This window comes from Lithobates pipiens, unplaced genomic scaffold (assembly GCF_037356315.1).
Source record: "Lithobates pipiens isolate NorthernLeopardFrog02 unplaced genomic scaffold, aLitPip1_a1.2 Scaffold_23, whole genome shotgun sequence".
Classification (NCBI taxonomy): Eukaryota; Metazoa; Chordata; class Amphibia; order Anura; family Ranidae; genus Lithobates; species Lithobates pipiens.
In genome coordinates this window covers 161,479,639-161,502,768 of record NW_027507785.1, presented here as the reverse complement: position 1 = coordinate 161,502,768, position 23,130 = coordinate 161,479,639, and the positions used below count along the sequence as shown (strand labels likewise).

Below are 23,130 nucleotides of genomic sequence, written 5' to 3'. Positions count from 1 at the left end.
AGAGGCCGGGGCTGGTTCTCCTTCTTCCCCCCTTTGTCCCGGCCCTGCTTGGACTGTCTACTTTCCAAAAAGGGGTCATTTGTGGGTATTTTTTTACTGTCCTTGCAATTTAGGGCCTCAAGAAATGAGATTGCAGTACATCAGGATTGATCAATATTCAGATATACTACTGTATATACCATAGTTTGTAAACTCTATAACTTTCATACAGACTTATCTACATTTATTTGAGTTATTTCTACTAAAAAATGTAGCAGTATACATGTTGTCCTAAATTTATGAAGAATGATTATTTATTTGCAAAAATTTACAACAGATACAAAGAAAAAAAATTTTTTTTTCAAAATGTTTGGTGTTTTTTTGTTTATTTAGCAAACCTGGCGGTGACTAAGGCTTCGTGCACACGAGACGCAGATGCAAACGCTGCTGGGAACATGTTGAAACCGGCGTTTAGAAACGCGCGCTTTGCCGCGATTTTTACAGCGATTTTTACCGCGATTTAGCGGCGTTTTACCGCGTTTTACCGCGTTTGCGTCTAGAAGCGTTTAGTTAAGCTAACATCATAGACCCTCCTCAGCTCAAAAAAACAGTATTATTAACTATTTCAGCAATTTTGTGAGACCAGAGTGAGTAGCAGCAGCTGTGAGAGCTGCAGTGTACTTGTATTTAGCGTGTCACTTGCCACGGCACCTGCCACAAGTTGTGGATTGTCCACTTACCACGTCACTTGCCACGTCACTTGCCACAAGTTGTGGATTGTCCAACTGCCACGTCACCTGCCACAAGTTGTGGATTGTCCACTTGCCACGTGACTTGCCACATCACCTGCCACGTCACTTGCCACGTCACCTGCCACAAGTTTTGGATTCTCCACTTGCCACGTCACTTGCCACAAGTTGGGGATTGTCCACTTGCCACATCACCTGCCACATCACCTGCCATAAGTTGTGGATTGTCCACTTGCCACGTCACTTGCCACATCACCTGCCACGTCACTTGCCACGAGATGTGGATTGTCCACTTTCCACGTCATCTGCCATGCCACCTGCCACAAGCTGTGGATTGTCCACTTGCCACGTCACCAGCCACATCACCTGCCACAAGTTGTGGATTGTCCACTTGCCACGTCACTTGCCACATCACCAGCCACGTCACTTGCCACATCACCTGCCACAAGTTGTGGATTGTCTACTTGCCACGTCACTTGCCACGTCACCTGCCACAAGTTGTGGATTGTCCACTTGCCACGTCACCTGCAACGTCACATGCCACAAGTTGTGGATTGTCCACTTGCCACGTCACTTGCCACATCACCTGCCACGTCACTTGCCACATCACCTGCCACAAGTTGTAGATTGTCTACTTGCCACATCACTTGCCACGTCACCTGCCACAAGTTGTGGATTGTCCACTTGCCACGTCACCTGCCACGTCACCTGCCACAAGTTGTGGATTGTCCACTTGCCACGTCACTTGCCACGTCACCTGCCACAAGTTGGGGATTGTCCACATCACCTGCCACGTCACTTGCCACATCACCTGCCACAAGTTGTGGATTGTCCACTTGCCACGTCACTTGCCACATCACCTGCCACGTCACTTGCCACAAGATGTGGATTGTCCACTTTCCATGTCACCTGCCATGCCACCTGCCACAAGTTGTGGATTGTCCACTTGCCACGTCACCAGCCACATCACCTGCCACAAGTTGTGGATTTCCACTTGCCACGTGACTTGCCACATCACCTGCCACATCACTTGCCACGTCACCTGTCACAAGTTGTGGATTGTCCACTTGCCACATCACTTGCCACCTGCCATGTCACTTGCCACAAGCTGTGGATTGTCCACTTGCCACGTCACTTGCCACGTCACCTGCCACAAGTTTTGGATTGTCCACTTGCCACGTCACTTGCCACGTCAGCTGCCACGTCACTTGCCACAAGATGTGGATTGTCCACTTGTCACATCACCTGCCACATCACTTGCCACATCACCTGCCACGTCACCTGCCACAAGTTGTGGATTGTCCACTTGCCACGTCACTTGCCACATCACCTGCCACGTCACTTGCCACGAGATGTGGATTGTCCACTTTCCACGTCATCTGCCATGCCACCTGCCACAAGCTGTGGATTGTCCGCTTGCCACGTCACCAGCCACATCACCTGCCACAAGTTGTGGATTGTCCACTTGCCACGTCACTTGCCACGTCACTTGCCACATCACCTGCCACGTCACTTGCCACATCACCTGCCATAAGTTGTGGATTTTCTACTTGCCACGTCACTTGCCACATCACCTGCCAGGTCACTTGCCACAAGATGTGGATTGTCCATTTTCCACGTCACCTGCCATGCCACCTGCCACAAGTTGTGGATTGTCCACTTGCCACGTCACCAGCCACATCACCTGCCACATCACCTGCCACAAGTTGTGGATTGTCCACTTGCCACACCACTTTCCACGTCACCTACCACAAGATGTGGATTGTCCACTTGCCACATCACTTTCCACGTCACCTGCCACGTCACCTGCCACAAGTTGTGGATTGTCCACTTGCCACGTCCCTTGCCACGTCCCCTGCCACGTCACCTGCCACAAGTGGATTGTCCACTTGCCACATCACTTGCCACATCACCTGCCACAAGCTGTGGATTGTCCACTTGCCACGTCACCAGCCACATCACCTGCCACAAGTTGTGGATTGTCCACTTGCCACGTCACTTGCCACATCACCTGCCACGTCACTTGCCACATCACCTGCCACGTCACTTGCCACAAGATGTGGATTGTCCACTTTCCACGTCACCTGCCATGCCACCTGCCACAAGTTGTGGATTGTCCACTTGCCACGTCACCAGCCACATCACCTGCCACAAGTTGTGGATTGTCCACTTGCCACACCACTTTCCACGTCACCTGCCACGTCACCTGCCACAAGATGTGGATTGTCCACTTGCCACGTCACCAGCCACATCACCTGCCACAAGTTGTGGATTGTCCACTTGCCACATCACTTTCCACGTCACCTGCCACGTCACCTGCCACAAGTTGTGGATTGTCCACTTGCCACGTCCCTTACCACGCCCCCTGCCACGTCACCTGCCACAAGTGGATTGTCCACTTGCCACATCACTTGCCACATCACCTGCCACAAGTTGTGGATTGTCCACTTGCCACGTCACCTGACACAAGTTGTGGATTGTCCACTCGCCACGTCACTTGCCACATCCCCTGCCACAAGTGGATTGTCCACTTGCCACGTCACTTGCCACGTCCCCTGCCACAAGTGGATTGTCCACTTGCCACGTCACTTGCCACGTCACCTGCCACAAGTTATGGATTGTCCACTTGCCACGTCACATGCCAGTCACCTGCCACAAGTTGTTGATTTTCCACTTACCACGTCACCTGCCAGGTCACTTGCCGTGTCACCTGCCAAGTCACTTGCCACGTCACCTGCCACAAGTTATGGATTGTCCACTTTCCACGTCACTTGCCACTTCACCTGCCACGTCACTTGCCACAAGTTGTGGATTGTCCACTTGCCACATCACTTGCCACCTGCCATGTCACTTGCCACAAGTTGTGGATTGTCCACTTGCCACATCACTTGCCACCTGCCATGTCACTTGCCACAAGTTGTGGATTGTCCACTTGCAATTGCAATTGTTTAAAATATTTTTCTAATGGTTTTTCATCATTTGCAATCATTTTTGAGATTTTTAATGTAAAAAAAAAGGTCACCTTTAAAAACGCATATAAAGGCAAACGCGGCTAAACGCGGTAGCAGCGTTTTGCCGCGTTTTGCCGCGTTTTGCGTCTGAAACGTGGAAATTTTTGCTTCTGAACGCATTTTTTTGCTTCTGGAAAAACGAGATTAAACGCAACTGCATAAAAACGGAAAAAAACGAGACTGTGTGCATGGACACATAGGATAACATTGAATGAGTTCAGGGGCAGTTGAAAAAACTGTCCAACTGCATCTGAACGCGCGTTTAACTGCGTCTCGTGTGCATGAGGCCTAAATACTACAAAAAGAAAGTTCTATCTATTTGGGTGCAGTGTTGCATGACTGTAATTGTAGTAAATGTTGAATTGGAACTAACTCTCTTTTGGGAGTTAGGTTCTGCTTGAACCTTTTTTAAAGCATGTGTTTCTTTGTTAAGCGCAGCATGTAAATTACATATACAGTACATCATAACAGTGCAGCTTACATTGCACCATAATAAACTGGTGGTTTGCTTTGGAATCACTGAAAACTTCCCACTGAGCTGTGAAGAAAGGTGAAAAACAGTATCTCCACTTGTCGTTACAGCTTATTAAACTGGTGCATGGTGGAGGTAAGCTGCAATAGTCACTTTTTTAAGTTTAATAAACTGATACCTTAGTATTAGATTAATGCACAGAAAAAAAGTTTTCATTGCTAATGTTCCTTTTATTTCTACATCTGATAACCATTCCAGCTCTGTAGAAAAAAGATTTGAAAGGGGAGCTATAGCTCTTATCAACCATGGGTACCCAATTTTTTTGGGAGCTAGACCAGATTGTTACACATGGAAAAAGGCATAAAATCCTAGAATTAAAAGAGAAGTTCAGGATTAAAAAAAATAATAATGCCATAGGTGGCAGGGGTTAGATGCAGCTTCAGATCAATGCTGCATCTCTCCCCTGCCAGCTCTGCAGTGAGAACCGAGTGATCAAACACTGTGATCACTCGATTCTGCCCCTCCGCTCTGAGCAGAGAGCCTTGACTGTCAGTCACCCACTCTCTGCCCTTCCAGGGCTCACTGGAGCGCTGGGCTGTGAAAGGGGCAGGAGGGGCTGGCTCAGGCTCTCAGCGGATCGCTAAGAGGCTGAGACAGGTGCCATTTCAGGCATCTGGGTGGATCCCGACTGTCTGGTCAGAATCTTTCTCGAACCTGGACCGGCTGTGTGACGTCAGCCATCAGCAGGCTTTAACCCGCTATCGACTGAAAACGGGTCACCAGCAAATTGTTGGAGGGAGTACAATATTATGGGAACCCATGCTCATATGTGGTGGCAGTGCGCCATCAGATAAGCATACTGGAGGCAAATAGTGCAAATGTCTTGGTTAATTTTTGGAGTTGGGATACCACAAAATCCTTGGCAATACCTTTTTCACTCTGCAGTTACTCCAAGAGATAAATACAGGAGCTCTAAAATACAGCATCTGTTGAATACTGCTAAAGGATTAATACCTACAATAAATATTGGAGGACAGGTAAACCACCAAAGATTGTAGCGTGGCTTATGAAAGTAGACCAGGAAGGAAGTGGTGCATAGCAGTAGACAGTGGCGTAACTAGAACCTTCAGGGCCCCGATGCAGGAAACCATGGCGGGCCCCCCCCCCCAACCTCCGGACAGGGTTCTTTTCTCCGAGCCCGATGGTGGAACACCAGGGCCCAGTCCCAAGTGGGTGGCTGCATATAAAGGAACCGATTTAAAAAACATCAATTACAGCCACTGTGCCCATCAAACGCCACCACTGTACCATCAAATGTCACTACTGTGCCCATCAAACTCTGCCGCTGTGCCCAAATGCCACCGCTGTGCCCATCAAATGCCACCGCTGTGCCCATCAAATGCCGCCACTGTGCCCATCAAATGCTACCACTGTGCCCATCAAATGCTGCTACTGTGCCCATCAAATGCTGCCACTGTGAATCCCCACTGCCCGCTCACTGTCTGCCCGCCACTTACCCTGTCTTGGTGGGGCAGCGGGTAACGGCCATGAGCGGGGTCCTCCATGCAGCTACTGCCATCCTCATCTCCCGTCCTCTCCTCCTGATGGGCGTCCAATAGCTGTGTCTATCGTTTCAGCCAATCAAGTGATGGGTAAAAGACCCACACACCTGATTGGTGGAGAGGCGGTTCAGTGTTAGGAAAGTGAATATTAATTCACTTTTCTAGCACACCTGGCTGGGTAGACTGTGAGCGTCAAGCATGGCGCTTGCAGTTCACCTATTTTGAAGCCTATTATAGCCCATGGCTCTAATCAGGCGCTACAAAAACACCCCCCGCCGCTGTAATTCAGGCACCCGGCACCCCAAAAGGAACCAGACACCTAAATATGGGGGTGGCAGCGGTGGCAGCGGTGGCCATGGATAGATTCATGCTATGCTATGCATGAATCTATCCATTGATCATAGAGGGGGTGGAACCTGTGCACCCTTTTGGATGCACCGCCACTGATAAAGACATGCACACACACATGCATACATACACATACATACACATACATATATGAACACACACACATACATACATGCATGCTCTCACACACACATACAAGCATGTTCACACACACACATATAAGCATGCTCACACACACTCACACACATACAAGCATGCTCACACGCGCACACACACAAGCATGCTCACATACACACACATACATTAATGCTCACACACACATACATACAAGCATGCACGCACACAGATACAAGCATGCTCACACACACATACATGCATGCTCACACACACACACACACACACATACATGCATGCTCACACACACACACATACATACATGCTCACACACACACACATACATGCATGCTCACACACATACATGCATGCTCACACACATGCATGCTCACACACACACACACATGCTCACACACACATACAAGCATGCTCACACACACACATACAAGCATGCTCACACACAAGCATGCTCACACACATGCACATACAAGCATGCTCACACACATGCACATACAAGCATGCTCACACACATACATACAAGCATGCTCACACACACGCACATACGAGCATGCTCACACACACGCACATACGAGCATGCTCACACACACGCACATACGAGCATGCTCACACACACATACATAAAAGCATGTTCACACACAAGCATGTTCACTCATACAAGCATGCTCACACACACACATAAAAGCATGTTCACTCATACAAGCATGCTTACACACACACAAGCATGTTCACTCATACAAGCATGCTCACACACACACACACATAAAAGCATGTTCACTCATACAAGCATGCTCACACACACACATACAAGCATGTTCACTCATACAAGCATGCTCACACACACACACACACATACAAGCATGTTCACTCATACAAGCATGCTCACACACACACATACAAGCATGTTCACTCATACAAGCATGCTCACACACACACATACAAGCATGTTCACTCATACAAGCATGCTCCCACACACACATACAAGCATGCTCACACACACACATACAATCACAAATACAGTAGATAGGCTTATTTTAAAAAAACAGCAGACATTTACCTCTTCCTGGCGGGTACTGCACTCAAGGGGGAGACAAAGAGCACACACTGCTTTCACTAAGCCTAATGTGAGGAGCTGCCGCACAGTGCCGATTTCAGTTCGGCTGATGATTGTGAGCTCCTCTCAGCCTTCCCTCCTATCGCAGAAGTAAAGGGGGCCCTCGGGCCCCCTGCAGCAAGGGGCCCGGTCGCCATGGCGATCTTGGCGACCCCTATAATTCCGCCACTGGCAGTAGAGACACATATCAATTCTATAGAGTCTGGGTTGGTTGGATAGATTTTAAACAGTCTCCTATGTACTGTATGCAGTACATATGAATATAGGAGAGTGAGCAGTAAAGTCAGATAACCAGGAGACTATCACAAACAACACTGGATATAGGAATAAATTAAATTACAATTTAGTGGGAGTAGAATGAAAATAAAATCAGGTAAGAGGAAAGATTTGTTCAGGAAGGGGTGGGTGAGGTTGGGGTGTTTATCGGATGGAATAATGCAGGTGTGCGCTCAACCCGTGGCTCGGTGATGATGCCCCTCTCTGTCTCAACACCTATCTTTGGCATTTACCATCCATCCTACCCATTCTTTGTTTGATTAGAAAATCTGTAAGGTAAACTTACACTGAACCCTCTTCCTCATCCTCCCGGTCCGGGTGACCTAGAGTCCCACGATCACCCACTGTGAGACATCAGATCATGGCTTTACCAGTCCAGGCTTTCTCTCCTCTTCTCCAGCACTGACAGAACAGGCTAGGTGGGTTCTGATTGGTCAACTTTCTGATTGAACCAATTAGAATGCCTCCTATCCGTACATGCAGAGATGCACATTTAGGACCTTAAGCTGCAAGGTTTTCAAATTACTGGACCGGTAAAGCGGTGATCCAATATCTCACAGAGGGTGATCGCGGGACTCCAGGTCAGCGGGACCGGGAGGGGGATGAGGAAGGGGGTCCAGTACAAGTTCTGTAAAGATGAACTTACATTTTAATAATATAGTAGTAAGGGGTTATTTTATTCCCCTTGTTCTCTCTGGGAGTGGGGGGGGGGATTGAGGGGAGAGTGGCATACTACCCAGAGTCAGATTTGTGCTAAAAGGAGGGATTGGGGTATGAGAGGGGATTTGGGGGGATTTGTGCTAGGAGAGGGGATTGAGAGGATTTGTGCTCGGAGGGGGATTTTACTATGAGAGGGGATTGGGGGGGACTTGTGCTGTGAGTGGGAATTGGGGGAATTTGTGCGAGGAGGGGGATTTGTGCTAGGAGAGGAGATTGGGGGAGAATTGTGCGAAGAGGGGGGACTTGTGCTAGGAGAAGGGATTGGGGGGGGGTTGTGCGAGGAGGGGGGATTTGTGCTATGAGAGGGGATTTGGGGGCTTTGTGTTAGGAACGGGGATGTGGGGAGGGGATTGTGCTAGGAGCAGCGGCAGGACAACGTGTTTTACCCCATCGGGTGACACCAACCCTAGTGACGAGACATATTTAGATATGTGTATTTGTGACAAACATTCTGGTTGCAGGTTAAACTAACTTTAAAAAAGTGAAATAAAGGTAAGGTGCTTTACATCGTCAATGACACCACACAAAGTAAAAATCCTAAATTCAAATGTGATAAGTACAGTTTGTACATGATATGTATATGAATTAAATACTTTACAGTGTAAATATAACAAAAATAGTATAGCTATCCTTCAAGTGTGAATAACACTGTGTACAATTGACAATAACTACACCCTTATGCAGTCACCACAGATATATGATCTTTTATTACAGAAGGTCATACAGTGCTTTTCAAATATGTACAGTAACAGGTCCCTTTCAATGGCCTGGTTTCAAGTACCATTCAAGGTCCATCCAGAATTTGTAGTGTTAATATTTAGCACCTGATAGTTCAAATACATGTACAAGCTATTAGGATTGGAGCACAGTTATATATTTTCTCAGCAGTCCATTCTATACGCACCAATGCACCCCTATACCATCAGAGATGCAGGCTTTTGAACTGAGCGCTGATGACAAGATGGAAGGTCCCTCTTCTCTTTAGTCTGGAGGGCACGGCGCCCCTGGTTGCCAAAAAGAATATCCAATTTCAATTAGTCTGACCACAGAACAGTTTTCCACTTTGTAACAGACCACTTTAAATGAGCTTTGACCCAGAGAAGATGTCCACTAGTGTTGGGCGAATTGTTCGGCCGGGGCATAAGTTTGGGCCGAACATTGGCTGTTTGCCCATTTGGCGAGCATCGAAATTGTCAGGGCGCAGCACAGTGCATTGGAAGTCCTGATTGGCTCAAGCAATGAAGCATTTGCCCAATCAGGGCAAAAGAACACTGTCAGAGCCATGATTGGAGAAAGTAATGAGGAATGTGCTCAAACATAGCTCATTGCTCATAGACCCACCCCACACTATAAAAGGATCCTTCCCAGAGCAGAAATTTGCAGTGTGATATTGGCGTGAAGATAGATCGAACAGTTCTCCATTCATTGCTTCTAGCAAGTTAGTGTGCTATAGTGTGTTATTGTCATTCTATTCTGAGTGAAAAGTGTAAGTGTAGTGTGAATATAGTGATAGTGCAGCATGAGTGTAGTGTGACCATTCATTTTTACTTTAGTGCCAATTTAGTGTTTCAGGGCAGGTTTACTGCAGTATATTAACCACTTCAACACTGGCGTATAGTCATATGACGCCTGCAGATGGGATCTCCCATCCTGGGCGGGCGTCATATGACGTCCTCTCATTCCCAGCCATCTAGGGGGCGCGCGTGCGCACCCGCGGCCTCGCTCGGGACCCTGTGCGCGTGCCCGGCAGCCATGATGCCCGCCGGACACCCGCAATTGCCTGGGAACACAGCAGGACCGTGGATCTGTGTAAACACACAGATCCACGTCCTGTCAGTGGAGAGGAGACCGATGGTGTGTTCTCAGTACAGAGAAACACTGATCGGTCTCCTCCCCTTGTGAGTCCCCTCCCCCCACAGTTAGAATCACTCCCAGGGAACATAGTTAACCCCTGCAGCGCCCCCTAGTGTTAACCCCTTCCCTGCCAGTCATATTTACACAGTAATCAGTGCAATTTTATAGCACCGATCGCTGTGTAGATGTGAATGGTCCCAAAAATGTGTCAAAAGTGTCCGATGTGTCCGCCATAATGTCGCAGTCATGAAAAATATCCCAGATCTCCGCCATTACTAGTAAATAAAAAAAAAATGGCATAAATCTATCCCCTATTTTGTAGATGCTATAACTTTTGCATAAACCAATCAATAAACGCTTATTGCGATTTTTTTTTAACCAAAAATATGTAGAATAGGTACCGGCCTAAACTAAGGAAAAAAAATAATTATTTCTTTTTTTAAATGGGATATTTATTATAGCCAAAAGTAAAAAAAATCTTGTTTTTTTCTAAATTGTCACTCTTCTTTTGTTTATAGCACAAAAAATAAAAACTGCAGAGATGATCAAATACCACCAAAATAAAGCTCTATTTGTGGGAAAAAAAGGATGTCAATTTTGTTTGGGTGCAATGTCGCACGACCGCGCAATTAAATCAGTTAAAGCGTCACAGTGCCAAATCGCAAAAAGAGCTCTGGTAAGGAAGGGGGTAAAATCCTCCGGGGCTGAAGTGGTTAAGGATGCAATAGTGCTCATTTACTGCAGTGTATTGAAGTGCGTTATTGCACATTTACTGCAGTATATTGAAGTGTGTTAGTGCACGTTTACTGCAGTATATTGAATTGCGTTAGTGCACTTTTACTGCACTTTATTGAAGTGCCTTAGTGCCCTGTTACAACAGTATATTAAAGTCGTTAGTGTACATTTTTTACGGCAGTATATTGAAATGCCTTAGTGTACTTTTACAACAGTATATTGAAGTGCATTAGTGCACTTTTTACCGCAGTATATTTAAGTGTGCGAGTGTACTTTTATGGTAGCATATTGAAGTGCATTAGTGCACTTTTACGTCATTGAAATGTTTTACAGCAGTATATTGGAGTGCCCTAGTGCACTTTATGACAGTATATTGAAATGCATTAGTGCACTTTACTGTAGTATATTGAATTGCATTAGTGCACTTTTACTGCAGTATATTGAAGTGTGATAGTGGAGTGTGTCTGTTTAGTAAGTACTCAAGTTAAAGTGCACCAAACACCACTTTCTGTTGATTAAAGTGCACACAAGAGGAGGAGGAGGAGGAGGATTATGGCAGTTTTGGAGGCATTGAAGCAGAGGAAGTGGAGGACTTTCTTTCCACTCAATGCCCGCTTTATGCAGACACCATTCTTGGGATGCCACAGAACACATAAGAGGAGGAGGAGGAGGATTATGGCAGTTTTGGAGGCATTGAAGCAGAGGAAGACATACGTCAAATCTTAAGAGACAGTTTTCCATCCCACGAAACCTTTGGGAGTAGTATGTGTTTGGGAGGAGTATGTGTTTGGGAGGAGGCAGTTCTAGACACTGTAATCCTAAGTGACCCTGAGGTCTCTGATTCTTATGCCTTCTTATGCCCGTGCATGGGCTCTCTCATTCTTCAAAGCCTGCGAAAGGACCCGAGAATTTGTGATATCAAGGAGAAGGATCACTATTGGTTGGCAACCCTCCTTGACCACCGTTACAAGGAGAAAGTCTCAGAACTCATTCCATCCTCACAGAGGGAGCAGAGGATGAAATATCAAAGAGGAGTTTATGTAATGCCTTTCCAGACTCTCCTAGGTTACAGTCTCATGGAAAGGCTAGTTTTGAGGCTTCTACTGGTCAAGAGAGGAGCGATGGAGAAGGGAGTCACCTCAGCGATGACAATAAGAAAGGCAGCGCCATCTAAAACAAGCAGTTTAGACATTAACCCTTTTTCTACCACAATCAGGTGCTAGGCCTTTTTTGCAATTTTTTTTCATTGCTTTTTTATTTTTCCCTTACAGCTTTCAGAGTTTGTTAAAGACCCACCAATCCATATATTTTCTGAAAGCACATGACCAGTAGAATACAAATAAGATTCTACTGATTTGTAGGGCACACTCATATTAATATATAATATATATATATATATATATATATATATATATATATATATATATATACAATTTTTATCAAACAATATTTTCATTAAAATATTACAGGGCACCTAACTGATATGTTTGTATGAGTTTTTTTTTTCAAGCTACATGATTAGAGCTTGAGGCTCTAATTGGATTAAAAAAGGTTGGGCTCTGGGCGCAGAGCATTGCACCCTGAACCCACCCACTTGTGACAATAGCAAATTAATAATGTTAATTTGCTAATGTTGTCTTCCAGCTTCTCCTCCCGGCCAATCAGGAGGGATAGGGTTGGCCAGGAGCAGAATCTGAGGAAGAGGGGTGAGTGCGGGAGGGGGTGTCACCATGGAGAGGCTAATTGCAGGTGGACCTGGGGAGGTCCACTGGGTCTTACTATGTTTTTTTTTACTGCTACTTTTTAAAAATGTTTACAGTTAAATTTTTACTTTTTTTTGTTTCATTTTTTTGGGGGGTCTTTGGTGAGATATCAGAGGTCTAAACAGATCCCCATATCTATTTTTTTGAGACAGAAAAGGGACTGAAGATAGTCTTCACCTTACTTGGAATGGGTGACTGGTGACGTAAACAGGTGACCCTGCTCCTTCTGACGCCATGTGATGCCAGAGGAAGGCGGGTGGCCCATTAACGTAACCGAGTGGCCCCGGCCTCAGCTAAATAACAGCTGTATAATCATGTTACTGACCTGTTACCAATTAACCTAATTAGTTGCTAAATGTTCTTCCAGCTCCTCCTTGTTAGTACTACTTACTTTGTTGGATTTTATGTTGCCCTGTCCCAACTTTTTTGAGAGTGTTGCTGCCATCAATTTAAAAAATACCTTATTTTTTTATTAAAATTGTATATTTTCTCATGTTAAACATTTGATATGTATTTTTTATTTTTTTTTGTGAATAAAATATGGGTTTATAAGATTTGCATATTACTGCATTCTTTTTTTATGCATATTTTACACAGGTTTCCAACTTTTTGAAATTGGGGTTGTAGTTTATAAGGTTGAAAGACCCAGGTTCAACCTATGTGTGTGTGTATGTGTGTTATTTTTATTCTTTAACCAATTCACATGGTGCTGTATATTCTGCTTCTTAGGAAAACATCCTGAGGGAGGAAGTTACACATTTTACTGCTCTAAAGGTAAAGAACTTTTTCTGCAATCTAAGGTTAAACCTGCTTTCTTCTAACCGCAATTTGAGGCTGCATGTCCTGTTCAGGAACCTTGGAGTAAACAGTTTATTACAGTTACTGAAATCACCTTTTGCAATTATATCAACTCTTAAGTGCCTCTTCTCCAGAGTGAATAACTTTAATCTATGTCGATCATCATAGCTGAGGTCCTCTATCCCCCTTGAAAGATTTGTTATCTGTTGCTGAAGTCTTTCTAATTTAACAACATCTTTCCTGAGGATTTGTGACCAAAACTGAAATGCATATTCAAGATGAGGCTGTACCAGTGTTTTGTAAAGGGGTAGAATTATGCCCTTTTTCAATGTATGACAGTATTATGCTACCTTTGTTAGCTGCGGTTTGGCTTTGAATGCTATTGCTAAGTCTGTGACCTACAAGCACCCCCAGATCATTTTCCATCGCTGCCCCTTATAATATTTAATTTATATGTTTATTTTAGCATTCAACTTTACATCTCTCAATAAGGAACCTCGTTTGCCATGTAGCTGCCCAATTCCCTATTCTGTCAACATCTTCCTATAATGATGCTTCATCCCGTGATTAAGTTACTTCCTGGCATAATTCAATTTTATTAACAAACACTTATGTTTAGCCCTTAATTCCAACTTCTATATCATTAATAAACAAATTGAAATGTATTAGTGTCAAGACAGAACTTTGGGGCATATCGTTCACAACTTTTCGCCATTCAGAGAATCAGTCATTTATCACTACCCTGGACCCTGTCATGTTAATTACTTCACTACAATACCAGAGACTGTATCATTTAATTTTGAGCAACCAAGAATTGGTACTATACTATTTTTGTATGTACTTAACGTTAGTAATATTCATTACCAACAACGAGTCCTGTACAATTTTACAAGGCTACCAAAGAATGACTTTATGTAGAGTGGGTACTCCTGCGCTAAACGGAAATAGGTGACAATATACTAAAAGAAGATAAAAAAGGTGCTGCGTACACCGTAGGGACCAAACTCGTGTCCAAATGTGTAAGTAAACAAAATTATGAGGGATGGTGTTGCGCTCCTTATATAGAATTCTATGTTATCCTATATGTGAAATTTCACATATAGGATAACATAGAATTCTATATAAGGAGCGCAACACCATCCCAAAGAATGACTTTATGCCTTCTTCACCACTTAAAGACCAGCCTCGTTTTAAGATTTTGGTGTTTACATGTTTAAACATGTAAACAGCAGTCTTAGAAGCGCACTTTATTGAATAAAAAATAAGACAACAAAAATAGCCCAATTATTTTTTTTATATTGTGAAAGATAATGTTATGCCAAGTAGATTGATACCCAACATGTCACGCTTCAAAATTGCGCCCGCTCATGGAATGGCGTCAAACTTTTACCCTCAAAAATCTCCATAGGCGACGTTTAAAAAATGAGGAGGTCTAGGGGTAGAATTATTGCTCTCGCTCTACCGATCATGGCGATACCTGACCACCGTTTTCATATGTGGGCACTACGCACATATATGTTCACTTCTGCGTGCAAGCTTGTCGAGACGGGGGGGGGGGGTTAAAAATAAATAAAATCTTATTTATTTTACTTGATCTTATTTATTTTTACACTGTTTTAGAAAAAAAATTGGGTCACTTTTATTCCTATTACAAGGAATGTAAACATCCCTTGTAATATAAAAAAGAATGACAGGTCCTCTTAAATATGAGATCTGGGCTCAAAAAGTCCTCAGATCTCATATTTGAAAATAAATGCAATAAAAAAATGTGCCTTTAAGAGGTATGGGCGGAAGTGAAGTTTTGACGTAGCTTCTGCCCTGCTATGGTATGGAGACAGATGGGGGCCATCTTGCCCTCACTCGTATCCATATCAAGCAGGAGACACGACCTGATTACCTCCGCCAGGGGGGTGTCACCTCTCCCGCCGCGATAACGGTGATCTCACACCGAATCCACTGCAGAGACCACCATTATCGTAAACATGACCAGCACCTGAAGAGATGGATACCTCGGTTGTGGTAGCAGCTGCTGCCGCTACTGAGATATCTCTCTTCAAATAAGGGATGTACATCGTCATGTGATGGTCGTAAAGTGGTTCGTTTAGATCTCCTATTTTTACTTTTTAGGGGTTTATATATTAATATTTTCAAACAGGATTCATAGAAGATAGGGTTGCCACTTTTTCTTCACGTCAAACCCGAACACTTTAGCGGTACACAGCTATTTACATTTTTTTTATAGTATAAACTTTACATATATTTTGCTGTAAGTGAGAACTCTGGGGACTCTAACATAAGGGATGCTCTGGGAACCCTGAGAACTCTGATGTACGGAGAGGATTCTGATGTAAGGGGAAATACTGTGGCCGCTGGTCTAAAGGGGAACTCTGATGTAAGGGGTACTCTGAGAACCCTGAATTACCTTAGTGTACTCACTCAGAGGCAGGAGAGAGAAGGAGGGAGACTTTTTACAGACAGGGATGGATGGTGAGCTCACTCACCCCTTGGCAGTCAACACCTCTCATCCAGATGCATCTGGAAGCCATAGTCTGGTCTGGTCTGAATAATGTGTCCGGGTTTCTGGCAGTCTGAGACCTGGACGCATGATTCCAATTCCGAACTGTCCGGGGGAAACCTGGGCAGGTGGCAACCCTAATAGAAGATTTACTCATTTTCTAATTGTATCCGCAAGTTTTTTCTTTAAATTCAATTAATTTATATTAAATTCAATTAATTTACTAACAAATTCCAATTAAAAAACAAGATATAAAAGAATAGATTTCCCCCACATTATTTTGTTTTCTGCTAGTAGATGTCCTTAGTCTAATAATCAGCATCATTCAAACTACTTCTTCTGAACCAAAGTTGGTTTGGACCTGCCTCAGCCAAGCTCATCTCTCTATCAACCTTCTTTCTCTTCTTATTAGCAAACTTTTTATTAGCACATGAACTTATTGGCTTCTTGTACTGCTTGCTCAAACTCCAGCCCTTCTGTACAGAAGTTGATAGAGGCTGATACCAGGACACATTGATTTACTTACACTTCTTGCTTAAAAAAACAACAACATTTAATGCTGTATTAATCAGTAAATAGTTTAATTATTTGTGTTTTTTGTATCCGCTCATTCAGGCTTAAGATCAATATATCTCAGAATATTATTTGAAATATTACAATAGCATTTGACTTAATGCTTACACAAAGATATAGGGCCCGATAAACTATAAATGGTGCAGTGCTCTGCACTGACCCATGTATATTTGTGTGCACAAACATGATCTCTGTGCCAGTAATAACCATAGGTCCTGCAGGGACCTGACACACTGTCCCTGTGCAAGGAGTGAAACAGTAAGTTATAGGAGTTAACTGTATCACTTGTTCTAATTTCTCCCCCACAATCAGGAAGTGATCACCGAGGGAGAGAGAGAAGTGCAGGCAGCAGAGCAGCAATGAGCTACTTTCTTCCTGCTCCATCTTGAGTATCCATAGGAACACTTATCAGAGGAAACCTCCTGGCTGCTTCCCTACTCCTCCCCTCTGTTCCGGTTGCCCCCTTACAAGCTGCTTGCTCTGGGGGCACCCGGCAAGAGGGAGGGGCCTGGAGTGCCGGAGGGGGGTCCCAAGAAGAGGAGGATCAAGGCTGCTCTGTGCAAAACCGCAGCACAGAGCTTTTTTATAATTGCCTTTAATATCACATTAAAGGAAGTCATCCTTGTGTGTATTTCAGACCACACTGCCACATTGTAGCACAAATTTTAGTTTATAGGCACAGAAACTGCAAAATCAGTGCGACAAATCACAATATGCGATTTTGTAGTTTATAGTGCACATGCCGCAAACCCTCTTCAGTATAGGTGCTCTATGTTTTTTTGGGCATATGTCAAATGCGCATCACATGTGTGCCAAAACCTGTGGGAAAAACAATAGTTTATCAGGCCCATTGTCGTATTTGATAGCATGATTATTACATTGTATAATGTTGAATATCCCAACACAATGATATCATTAATGATCTTGATTAAAAAATATTGATACAAAAGTCTTTCATGCAGGCATATGGTGGGTACTGCTGCAGCATAGTGCTGATATAAAATAACAGTTGCACATTATACATAAAAAACAGAGATGGAGACATGATCTAGGCTTTCACTCTTCTTCTGATGTATACTTTCCTCTTCACAGAGAAAGGACGGTTAGGAGGGTGAGTAAGTTTTTCTTGCCGTTGTGGAAAAACTCTTAGATTTTTTGGGATTGTTGCAGGGTTTCTAGGAGCCATGCGCAGCCTCTTTCTTAAGAAAGCCCTGTTAATCCCATCAAGACGATCATTTAATTCACCAATCCGTTTTTTCAGAGCGTTTACATCTCTGAGAAGGTCATCGAGTGCTTCGGAAAGTGATCGGATACTAAAATCAAACAAAATAATTGAAAATATGATTTAAGTGAATAGGTGTATGCAGACTTGACTTCATTTCTTGGCAACATACATTATAATACTAAGGATATGCATAATATTGTGAACTATTTAAACCATGTATCCCTAGACACTCCTTCTCTATTTAAAGGTGAAACTAGCCAACTGGGCAGTCATTAGGTATGCATAGTAAAAGATAGAAGAACAATCAATTTCCTGTTAATTTCTTTGTATCCATAGGCTGTAGCTGCTGTTTACCCAGTCACTTACAATGAGGTCTTCTTTTACTTTAAAAATAATAAGGGGGGTCTGGAGGACATAGTTTATTTATGTTTATAATGCTACAATGTATCATACTACATTTATCATTTACCAAACTACCAAACATCCTCTGGAACTCCCTGCCCCGGTATGTTCGATCAGCCCCTATCCTGTCCAGCTTTAGGAGATCCTTGAAAACTCATTTATTCAGAAAAGCCTATCCCACACCCACCTAAGAACTGTACCCGAGCCACCCCAATCAAATCATCCCCTGCAGCTATTACCTTTTGTACCACCACCCCCCTCCCTTTAGAATGTAAGCTCTACAAGCAGGGCCCACCTGTCCCTTCTGTATTAAACTCTATTGTAATTGTGTTGTCGCCCTCTACATTGCAAAGTGCTGAGCAAACTGTTGGCGCTATATAAATCGTGTATAATAATACTGAAGAGAGGCACAGCAACTCTGAATCTAAATTCATGCAAATCTAAATTTCCCATGTATATACATGGACGTGAGTTTCATTAGCATTTCACAAGCATCATGCATGTGTAGGGATCTGCTGCTCTCTGTTGTTAGATTTTAATATCACAGTGTTATGTATAATTATGTATTGGCATAATAAGAGAAAGTGAGAGGTGCTTACACCACAGAGTTGATTTAATAAAGGCAAATAGAATGCGCACTTTGCAAAGTGCCGTTGCACTCTACAAGGGCAGTTGCTCCAGAGCTTAGTAAATGAGGTAAAGCTTTACTTTGCAAAGAATACCCAATCACATGCAAGGAATATTAAAAAAAAAACTGAATTTTTGCTTGCACATGATTGGATGATGGAAGCCGGCAGAGCTCCCCTTCATTTACTAAGCTCTGAAGCAACTACACTTGCACTTTGCAAAGTGCACAGTTTATTTGCCTTTAGTAAATCAACCCCCACATATCCACATACAGGAGCTATATTGCTATACAGTATTTTATCCAAACCAGAAGCAGTGATGATTAGGTAATTGCTCCTGTGTTCTGTCTGTTTAACTGTAGTCTGTTACCTATTGTTACTATCTTATGTAGACCGTGACAAATAGCTAAGTCTGTGCTCATGTGTGTAGTCATCACCTTCCAGGAAGAATGGGACAGGATAGACAAACAGGCAAAGGGACTATACGCTTGCTAGTGGAAGATGACCAACTTATCCACATAAGAACAGAGAAAATGGCCAAAGGTATGTGGATTTCATTACAAAAACTGTGTGAGCGTTCAAGTCTAAACAGCAAGCTATTCTGCTAAGAAGAGTGTATAAAAGGAGATAAAATGAAGGCCAGCAAATATGTGGACACGTGAAAGCTATGCTAGAAAACATAGAGCAGCTGTGTGCTATTGGAGAGGACATCAAATTGTTGCCCTGCTCCTCTGCAGCCTTCCAGAGACATATACTGCTCTTATTAACACTTTAGAAACCAGACTCGAGCAGGAGCTGACACTGGCACATGTCAAAGGCAAATTAATTGAATATGACAGAAGGAAAGAAAATACACACTATGATGACAAAGCTCTTAAGATGTACAAAGGCACAAAGCCCAACAAAAAAAGCAGAGCCTGTTCTTGCTTTAAAAGGACTGGTCACTTAAAAAAGGACTGTTCTATCTGGAAAGCTGAGCAGCGAAAGCTAGAGCTATCCACAAAAGAAAGCATAAAGCAGCCACAAAGATAATTGAAGACACATCATGGAGTGGCACCTTTAAAGTGACACAGAGTGGAAAGTTACGCGGCTGGTGCATAGACTCAGGAGCAACAAGCCACATGACTAGCGATGAGACCTTCACAAACATTGATTACAGTGCAAAAAATGTTTTCCTAGCAAATGGGAAAAGCATAATTTCAGAAGGTAAAGGCCAAGGATTCCTGAACTGCATTACACCATAAGGAAAGCTTAATATCCTTGTAAAGAAAGTGCTGTATTTTGTAGAACTAGACGGCAGCCTTCTATCGGTGAAAAGTCTTGCAAACAACTGTCTCATAGTTAAGTTCCAGGGTGATAAATGCACAATTCATAATAATAAGCAATTCCTTGCAAAAGGATAACTGGAAGATACAGGCTCATCACCACAGACCAACAAGCCAATATCGTTTCTAATGACCTACACAGCAAATGCATTCACTTATGGCACAGGCTGCTGTGACATAGAAGTCCAGAAGATATACAGGACATTATAAAGAGAGGCTTAGCAGAAGATTTGAAAATAATGTCTTGCAAAGTGCTCATGAAATGTAAATGCCACACATGCTCCCCTTCCACAGGCATCTGAAAGAAAAACTACCCACCACCTACAGCTCATACACAGTGACGTATACGGTCAAATGAAAATTCCCATGAACAGATATCTACTGACTTTTATTGATGATTATTCCAGGTATACAACTACCTATCTGGTGAAGCACAAGAATGGAACAGAGAAACTTTAAGAGTTTGTTGCCATGTCTAGCGACAAATTCCAACAGAAACCAGGAATAATACTCACCGACAATGGGGGAGAATACATAAGCAAAGAAGTGACCTCATACCTAAAGAGACAAGGAATAGTACACCAGAAAACCACACAATACACTCTCGAACAAAACGATGTAGCAGAAAGGAAAAGTCGTACGCGTAGAGAAACGGCCAGGTGCATGTTGTCGGATGCCAACCTACCTCACAAGTACTAGAGAGAAGCAGTCATGACTCTGCAACCTACCTACAGAACAGACTACCCTCAAGAGCCATTAAAGTACTCAATTTGAAATGTGGCATGGATCAAAGCCTAGTATAGGGCACATCAGAATGTTTGGATCTAAAGCATATGCCTATATTGCAAGTGAAAAGCTGGAGAATAAGAATGAGCCTAACACCCCCCGGTTTGGTTTGGTTTGCACCAGAACAGGCAAAAAATTCGGACGAACACGTGAACACTGTTAAAGTCTATGGGATACTAACATGAAAAATCAAAAGTGCTCATCTTAAAGGCTTATATGCAAGTTATTGTCATAAAAAGTGTTTGGGCACCCAGGTCCTGCCCCAGGGGACATGTATCAATGCACAAAAAAAGTTTTAAAAGCAGCAGTTTTTTTCTGAAGCAGTGATTTTAATAATGCTTAACGTGAAACAATAAAAATTGAATATTACTTTAAATAACGTGCCTGGGGGGTGTCTATAGTATGCCTGGAATGTGGCTCAGTTTTCCCATGTTTAGAACAGTACCACGGCAAAATGACATTTCTAAAGAAAAAAAGTAATTTAAAACCGTGGCTGTAATGAATTGTCGGGTCTCTGCAATATAGATTAAACTCATTGAAAAAAACAGCATGGGTTCCCTCCCCCCACTCCATTACCAGGCCCTTTGGGTCTGGTATAAATATTTTAAAGGGAACCCTGAACCAATTTTTTAAAAAAAATTCCGTGGGGGTCCCCCCAAAATCCATACCAGGCCCTTCAGGTCAAGACCCCCGAAGTCGGAAAGAGACCCCCGGATGGCGCAACAACGAAGAAGAAAGCCGGGCTCCTCCGCTAGCAAAAGAGTGGCAAAAGAGCAGAAGATAACGGAGGAGCCCGGCGAGAAGACCCCTGGAGCTGTCTAATAAACTACTTTAAAAACCTGTGTTTTTTTATTGACACTTTTTCCCCCCGGTGAATGGGTAGGGGTACATCGTACCCCATACTCATTCACATAGTGTGGGGGGGCCGGAATCTGGGTGCCCCCTTATTAAAGGGGGTTCCCAGATTCCGATAAGTCCCCCACCCACAGACCCTGACAACCAACGGCCAGGGTTGTCGGGAAGAGGCCCTTGTACCCATCAACACGGGGACAAGGTGCTTTGGGGTGGGGGGCCACAGGGCGCCCCCCTCCCCCAAAGCACCCACCCCCCATGTTGAGGGCACGCGGTTTGGTATGGCTCAGGAGGGGGGGGTGCTCACAAGCTGAAAGAAAAAATTGAAATCAAAGAGCTAGGTAACATTTGCTACTATCTGGGTATCCAAATAGAAAAAGAAGAAGATGGAAGTTATCTTCTCAACCAATCTCAGAAAATCTCTGAAATCTTGGAACAATTCCATATGTAAGATGCAAAGGAAATGAAAACTCCTATGGAACCAAGCTATCAAAAGAGCAATGAAGCAGAAAGCCTGCTAGCCAACAATGATATGTATCGCAGTGCAATTGTTAATCTGCTATATGTTGCCCCGGTGACAAGTCCAGACATAGCTGCAGCAGTGGGCATACTATGCAGGAAAGTTTCAGCTCCCTTTCAGCATGACTGGAACGCAATAAAAAGAGTGATGCAATACATCAAAGGAACAAATGCAGATGAAATTACAGTTACAAGCAACATCAAATCCAAAACTGGTTGGATATGTGGATGCTGATTGGGCTGTGGACTGTACAGACCTCAAATCCACAAGTGGATTCATTTTCCAGTATGGGGGAAGGATAAGGTGACCAGATTTTTAAAATGAAATCTGGGGACATATTTTTTTTTACTTGTAATGGCAGCAATCAGCGACTCATAGCAGGACTGCGATATTGCGATGGACAAAATCAGACACTAATGCCACTTACACCGGAATAAACTCTGAAGGTTTTTCAGACGGAGTTCCGCTGAAACTGTCTTGCCTACACATGATCACACCAAAGTCCAACCGTCTAGAATGCGGTGACGTACAACGCGTACGATGGGACTAGAAAAAGGAAGTTCAATAGCCAGTAGTCAATAGCTGCCGTCTCGTGCTTGCTTTAGAGCATGCGTCGTTTTTGGTCCATCGGAACAGCATACAGACAAGCGTTTTTCCAATAGGAATTGGTTCCGTCGGAAATATTTAAAACATGATCGGAATATCCGATGAAAAGATTCCGTCTGACTTTTTCTGTCGGACATTCCGCTCGTGTGTACGTGGCATTAGTGTCACTTTTGACACGAACCAGTGA

General features: G+C 43.7%; 1 protein-coding gene across 1 annotated transcript in view; it reads right to left on the bottom strand.

Annotated features, from left to right (window-relative positions):
* Positions 1-16,592: 16,592 nt before the first annotated feature.
* The window catches only part of LOC143927979 (uncharacterized), an 89,209-nt gene continuing 82,671 nt past the window's right edge, over positions 16,593-23,130 (bottom strand). Inside the window, exon 4 of the mRNA XM_077452517.1 lies at positions 16,593-17,914. Coding sequence (XP_077308643.1) covers positions 17,650-17,914 — 265 coding nt within the window. The 3' untranslated portion in view covers positions 16,593-17,649. The remainder of the gene's footprint in view (positions 17,915-23,130) is intronic.